Genomic DNA, 7,609 nt, shown 5'->3' on the forward strand with positions numbered 1-7,609 from the left:
AACTGTTTAGGAACAAATGCCTTATCACGTGGTACACATGTGAATGTGACGCGTGGTTGACTGAAACATGTTGAGGTCAGAAGTCGGATATTTTACGATATGATATGCGAAAACCGAGTTGTCTGGAACGCATCATTATACTCGTGAAAAGGTGATTTCTGTCAAAGAAAATATCTCCCTTTGCTGTGAAGTATGAGCGTTATGACTTTGCAGATGTTGTTTATGTTCAAACAGCTATATTACACACTAAGTAAAGTTAAAGTGAAACCTTATCATACATGCTCCTTAAGAGTGATATTTTTAAATGAGAAATAAATACATAGTGGTCAACCAGATTAAAAGCTTAAGATCAAAGTGACAACATTTCCACCAGAAACCATCAGAAGCCAGAAAGATATCATCAGATACTTTTAATAGGGCAGGTTCTGTATGATATAACTTCCTGAAACCAGACTGAGAAGTTTCATACATTTGGATAGACCTCAGCGAACACTGCTTGATTTCCTCAGATTTTGTGGTTTCAATTTGTTTTTTAAGCAAAGTGTGGGTGACTGTAAATGTAAATGTGGTGTATTTTGACTAATGTGCCCTTTCACATGTCACAGAGGACACTCAGTGTTTCCAATTACATTCATGACTCAATCAAGTGAAGCAAATTCCAAAAATCTACAAATATTTGATGGATTGAACAAAAAATAAACATTTTTAAGTGTGTCAGGACACATGCAAGACATGACAAAGCTGAAGCGGTTTGTGTGTTAGCCGATCCTTGAAAAAGCTGAGCAAAATAAAGATTCTGTCATAAATGAACATAAAAATAACCCCAGGGCCTCTGGTCATCTTTGGAACACAAATTCTTATATTTTCCACAAATATCTTGTGCGGTAGATCTTCAGACGGTCCTTTTGAGAACTGTGAGAAATAGTTTACTTTCACTTGAGATAAAGACCTTAGAGGAGAAGGGAGAGAGGAAAGACTGATGAAAACAAAGGTCAGCACAGGTGTAATTTGCGGGTGGGACATGTCCCCACCACTTCTAGCCAAAGTAAATTTTGTCCCCAGCACTCATTGGAAGAAATAAAAAATACAGAGTGTCTATTTTCAATGCAATTAGCCTGCCTTGTCAGCAGAGGTTATTTACACTAACTCCGCCCACCAGTTTCAGATCGGAATAGAAAAAGTGTTAGCGGCTCCAGTGGCTTACAGCGCAAAGTGTGTGTCACTTATTTCCCTTATTTCCCCATCACATATATCAGATCGTAAAGGCATTTATTTTCAATAAAATGATGAAAATATTTGAAAAGTGGCTACTCAAGTCATACATGTACCAAACATTGAGCTCTTAATTGCGCTCTGTTGCTGTATTCGTCCTTATTGTTCTCGATATGCGGTTGCTATCTTCTATTTTGCAAGTTTAATTACATTGTATTTGATAGAAAACTTGTCTCAAATAAATGGAAAAAGTCACAACTTTGTAGTTTCATGAAATGTATAGTTCAAAACAAAATTTTGAAAGTTTATTATATATTTGTATCCCACCTGGCAATGGCTGAAGTAATAAGTGAAAATACCAATGTGTATTCTTCCATCTGTTTCTCCTGCATACTTGATAAGTCATGTTTGTCATTAATGAGGAGGGAGTTCCCAAACGTTTCAGTCCGGGACCCACCGACAGGTCGTCTGTGTCAGACACCCCAGTTTTTTAACATGGGGAAAACACACATTCGTTTCAGTAGTTTTTATTTTATCACAAATTAATGTGTCTGGGGACGTCAGCTTGAGGTCAAGAGTGATAAGGCAATGGTCTAAAGTGTGCACTAGGGTGACTTGGGTATGATGAGTGGAGCAGTAAAGTGGTTTGCCTGCCAAGAATGAGTGGTCGCCAAGAAGTGTTTGGTTACAAGCATTCTTCCAAATGTTCATCAGATCAAAGAAACTTATACAGACTTGGAACAATGCCAGGGTGAGTACTGTAAATAATGACTGAATTGTATTTTTGGGTGAACTGTCCCTGTAACATATCACTAAACATGCTGCCATTAGTGGATGAATAACACGAATAGCAGGCACAATTAATGGATATTTCACAATTCCTTATGACAAGATTTTAAGTAACCAGAGACATGTTTTACTCCACATACAGTAGATTGTAAACCATAAAAATGTGTCAAGACATGTAAAAGTGATGATGCTTTTAAAGGGGCCATTTCATGAAAATCAGACTTTTTCCATGTTTAAGTGCTATAATTGGTTCTCTGGAACCATTGCAGAATAAGAAAAACGAATTTCATTCCGGTAACACTTTACATTAATGTACCCTTTATAAAGCATTTATAAATGTGTTCATTAATGATAAATAAGTCATTTACAAATGCATTATGAAGCAGTTATAACTGCATGAATAAAAAGAGTGATTCTAACGAAATACCCGCCAAATAGTGAGCCATTTTAACTCACATGTTATAAATGTTTTATTAATTATTAATTTTATTCGAAAACAGATTCATTATTATCTTGATGTTGTTTGCAATATAGGCTTTCAGACTGGACACTGTAGGGTGTTATGTTGTTTATCTTATACCTGCTCACTATTTGGCAGGTATTTTGTTAGAATCACCCTTTTTATTCATGCAGTTATAACTGCTTTATAATGCATGTGTAAACGACTTATTAATCATTAATGAACACATTTATAAATGCTTCATAAAGGGTACCTTTCATCCATCGGATGAAAATAAAAAAAGTCTGTGTTTAAGTGCTATAATCGGCTCCCCGGTGCATCTAGCAACCCAGAAAACGTCAAAAACAAGATCCCAGTAAGTTTGTTTTGATGAGCCTTTCCCTGCAAGCATGTGAGAAATCCAGCCGTTCAGATTTCGCTCCTGTTGTGACGTAAAAGCAGGATCTTATTATAATATTACCGCCCCTTAATCAACACAATTCCACCCACAGCGCTGCCGCCCATGTTGTTTTCACAAGCGACAGCAGTGTACGGGAAGCCATGGCTAAAGTTCGTGGACAACATGCAACATGCAAAATAGTCGCTGCACAGTGTCCTAACCTCGGAAGAGACAGGAGTGGATTTATTTTATTTTTAGTGGAAATCCCTCAGAAACCATAAGTAAAAACCTGCTTGTTTGCGTGAATCACTTCAAGCTGCAGTGTTTTATCAACCTGGGACAGTACAATCAGGATTAGCTTCAAAGTTGTTCCTCAAGAGGGATCGAGACCGACTGAACGAGACAAAACTGCCGATGTAAGTAATATTTATCAACAGTCTGAATTGACGTACATGTACCGTTTATATAGGAGGATAATGTTAGCATATGATAGCGAAGGGAGCTAAGTCAGTCATGGGCTAAATAGAACATTTAAAGCCAGTGTTAAACTTACTCTATATTTATATGTTATTTGGCAAATGAGCACTTGGAGTTTAGCTGTATATATGTTAATACATCATGTGCGTTAATCTGTTCAGCTGCGACAAGCTGTTTGTTTTGCTAATGAACAGGGGCGAACACTGCGGTTAGTTTCGTTTTAAACATCTCAAATCATTTGCGCTGTATCTCATTGCGAGCATAGCTGTTTTTGACGAGGCAAGAAGGGTTTTGTTTACACAGCCATTGGGTGTTTTTAAGCAAAATATGTTCCAGACATTTCATGAAGACCCTAATAAATGATACCAACTTGTTGAAAGTGCTCATCCGATGAGTCCTTTAATGTAAAGTGTTACCGGAATGACATTAGTTTTTCTTATTCTGCATTGGTTCACATGGATTATTTTCATATACTTGATCTACATAATCAGGAAATGAATCACGTTTGAAACGCTCATACGCTTATGGGGACTGGCTGGTTTTTGAAAAACTTGTTATTTTTATTGTTATCAATGAGTTTAAGAGACTTTACAAACTGCAAAATCTCCGCAAGACAGACATAAAACAGACAAAATCTTGAGAAATTTTGTGTTTTTGTGAATAAAAAACGAAAACGTTTATTGTCTGGCCTTTGAGAACAATGCATCTCTTCACAGTTTTAGAGCAGGTTTAAGGGACATTATTCATGAGCAGTAAACACAGAAACCATCACGAGTGAACCTATATGGGTATTTATACTCTACATGTTAATAGCAGTGGCGTCCGGTCAATAGGGGGTGCTGGGGCACCGCCCCCTTAAAGTTATCCAGAGAAGAAAGCTACTTTAATATGCCAACAATAAGTTTAATATATATCGCAAATTAATAACGTAATAAAATAATTTAGTCGTACTATTCCACCGTTAGTCAAATTATCATTTATTAAAAAATCAAAAAATCTAAATTGTATTTTGTTCATACGTGTGCGGGGCGCCGGACAAACGAGTGTGTATGTAGGCACGAACATTTTTGAAAAGCATGTGATTTGAGGCTGAGCTCTAATTGGCTTGTTTCAAATCATCCTTGGGGCGCAGCACTCTGCGCCCCAAACCCTCCCACTTTTGTTGTAAGCGAATCAATATTGTTTTTATATTTTTGGCCTCATGTGATTGGACCGTTCTTAACGCCTCTCATTACCGCTCAGCAGATTGTCATTTGACTGACAGGTACTGATTAACGTGGAAGCAAGCGAAATTATCTCGAGATGAAAGAAAATTTGGTTTTATCTTTACAAGAATACCCGTTCCAAAGGCGTTCGGATGAAGAAAAAAAAACGGATCAAGGAGCTTGGACCAGATCGACCCAACTTGCAAATTCAGCAGCAGTCAAGTGATCGCGGTCGATCTTACACTCGGTGCTTTTCCGGCACTTCTTATGGAAAACGGAGTTGGCTAGCTGGATGCGATGTAAGTCATGCCTTTTATTGTTTTCCCTGTTTGCTGTTTCAAAGTCTTGGCACCGAAACGTTGTGGACAACAACAGGGGTTTGCGATTTAAAACATCTCTCTGATAAGTGCAAGCGACATGAAAGTAGCCGCAGCCATCTTGACAACGCTATGAGGCTCCAGTTTTTTGGGAAGCTTAGCATTGCTGAACAGCTAGATGAAGGCTACAGGATTGGCATTAGAAGGCACAATGAAGAGGTCACAAAAAATCGACACATCCTGTCTAGAATAATAGACTGTGTCAAATGTTGTGGCGCATTTGAGCTGGCTTTGCGTGGCCACAATGAGAGCGAGAGCTCAGATAACCCCGGGATATTCCGTGGCTTGGTCGACTTTGTTGCTTCTCTTGATGGAGTTTTGAAAGAGCACCTCGAGAATGCCTCTGTGTTTAAGGGAACTTCGAAAACCGTGCAGAACGAGCTGTTGGACTGTATGTTGTCTGTTATGAGGGAACACATAATCCAAGAAGCACAAAACAGCGATTTTCTATCAATCCAGGCCGACGAGACCACCGATATTGCCACACAGTGCCAACTTGTGCTTGTGCTGCGCTACATTGATGGCAAAAGCAACGTACAGGAGAGGTTTTTTGCTTTTATTCATCTGCATTCAACTACAGCTGATTCCATCGCTACAGCACTAAAAGAGCATCTTACTGTCATCCTTCCAGAGGATCAGAAGAGTAAACTCATCTCCCAAGCGTATGATGGAGCCAGCGTGATGAGAGGTGCCACTGCAGGTGTTCAAAGGAAGATTCAAGATGTGTACCCAAATGCCCATTACATCCACTGCTATGCTCATCAGCTCAATCTAATAATGCAAAAGGCCACTTCTCACATACCCAAAGTTAGAATTTTTTTTCTAACCTTGGAGGATTTGCCAGCTTTTTTTCAAGATCACCCAAGCGCACAGATGTTCTTGATAAAGTAGTTGCCCATAGACTACCAACATCAAGCAGTGTTAGATGGAACTTCCACAGCCGTGCCATCAATACAGTGTTTGAGCACAGAGAGGGCCTCATTCGCTGTTTTGAAACTATTCGAGACTCAGGTGACTTTGACCCTGTTACCACCAGAGAGGCAGGAGGCTTTGCCATGCTGCTGGAGGATCAGGATTTTAATTTTTTTCTGCAACTTTTCCACAACATCATGCCACACGTGGACATCCTCTATGCCAAACTCCAGAAGAAGGACATAGATTCAGTCCACATTAAGGGGAGCATCCAGCAGTTCCAGCAGGACATACAGAAGATCAGGTAGCAGCTGTATTCCTTCTTTTGAATTTGTTATCATTATTATTGTTATTAGTCATACATTTTCTTAATCCTTTGCAGAAATTCTCTCCATTCTCTGGTTAACCAAAGCAGTGAAGGAGCTTCTCAACCAAAGAGGCGGCGGTTGCTTAGTCCAGACGTCCATGAACGGATTGCAACAGAGGTAAGTTTATTGTAGTCCTTGTTACTCTGCAGTTTTTCATAGAAAAGCTATCAAAGGAAGCTATCAAAAAGAAAGTAAATATTAACAACAAGTTAAACGGCATGGTTTCATTTACCCTCTTTGGGTACTAAATGTGTTCTCATGTCTTTGAGTTTATAATTTTTTTGCTTAAATATTGTAGCAAAGAGTAGATCCTTTGATATTGGGCTTTATTAAACTTTATGAAACTATACTACATTTATTTGCAATGCATATTTTACTACAAGTCAATCTATTTAACCATTTTCATAGTCTTTAAATAGTGATCTAAATAGATTTGTTATTCTTAGGTTTCCTCTAGTGGTGTGCCCTTTTTATCTGATTGATATGAAAATGGCTGATAATAAAAAAATGCTATTAGCGCCCTAAGCATCAGAAGTTCATGAAACTTGGCATGTTTGTCTAGTCCATATGTATGAAGTTTGGATAAATCAGGGATTCAAACACTGAAACTGGTCTCCGTCTCTCTATGACTTACAACTGATCATGTTGCAGTTGAAATTGACATTTTGTCATCACTACATCATTTTTGTTTTTGTCCTTCACTCTGTAGGTCTGTGACACCATACTCCAACACACCATGGAACGGTTCTGCTTCACAAGCCACCTCGTTAGTGCCACCCTGCTGCAAGCAGACAGGTTTGAACAGTACACAGTGGCGTTTCCTGAAGATGCACTGAGTAGGACTTTGAAGGCCTATCCAGTGCTCAATGGGAGTAAGTTAGAGACAGAGCTTAGTCTCATCTACTGCAAGGAAGAGTTCAGAACCTGTTGTGGTGCTGTGGACCTACTGCAGCTGTTTAAGGAGAACAATCTTGAAGAAGTCTTTTCAGAGACTGTCACTCTCCTAAAGATCCTCATCACCACACAAGTGCAAGTAAAGCAAGGAGAGGTAGAGAGGAGAGAATAGCAAAGTTAAAAAGTTCCTTTGTTTCTCTAAGCACTACATATGCATAGCTCTGTCAGTGTGGACAATTTGCATCCAATAACTGAAATTGATTACAGAAAGACTATGATTCAAATTATAGTACTATAACATACATCACCTGGTGGTGATCAGGATCAGTTAGCATATGACAGGGTTTGAAACACATTAAGAATAAAGCCATTTAGATGTATGAATACCAGCAGAACCTTAATCCAACTTAAACATTTACTAGTTACAGGTGAGTTAAAATAGCAACATAAAACAGGGTTATATACATATTTCTACTAAAATGACAGTTTAGTCTGGTTTTGTCAACTGGGACTTTTCTCTTATTCCCTACTCTTTA

General features: G+C 38.7%; 1 protein-coding gene across 1 annotated transcript; it reads left to right on the plus strand.

Moving 5' to 3' along the window:
• The first annotated feature begins 5,954 nt into the window (after positions 1 to 5,954).
• Positions 5,955 to 7,402, plus strand: LOC130555750 (uncharacterized). The gene is made up of 3 exons (XM_057336205.1): positions 5,955 to 6,115; positions 6,194 to 6,296; positions 6,889 to 7,402. Exons 1-3 carry the CDS (start codon positions 5,955 to 5,957, stop codon positions 7,243 to 7,245), a joined length of 621 nt encoding a protein of 206 aa, XP_057192188.1. The 3' UTR covers positions 7,246 to 7,402.
• The last annotated feature ends 207 nt before the right edge of the window (positions 7,403 to 7,609 follow it).

The sequence above is a fragment of the Triplophysa rosa genome, linkage group LG6 (assembly GCF_024868665.1).
Source record: "Triplophysa rosa linkage group LG6, Trosa_1v2, whole genome shotgun sequence".
NCBI lineage: Eukaryota > Metazoa > Chordata > Actinopteri > Cypriniformes > Nemacheilidae > Triplophysa > Triplophysa rosa.

What these genes read in the sequence shown, in the direction of transcription:
- LOC130555750 (XM_057336205.1), top strand. Translation starts at nt 5,955, where the DNA reads ATGCTGCTGGAGGATCAGGATTTTAATTTTTTTCTGCAACTTTTCCAC. An exon ending in CAGGACATACAGAAGATCAG is followed by an intron (nt 6,116 to 6,193) that starts GTAGCAGCTGTA and finishes AATCCTTTGCAG; the next exon opens with AAATTCTCTCCATTCTCTGG. An exon ending in ATGAACGGATTGCAACAGAG is followed by an intron (nt 6,297 to 6,888) that starts GTAAGTTTATTG and finishes TTCACTCTGTAG; the next exon opens with GTCTGTGACACCATACTCCA.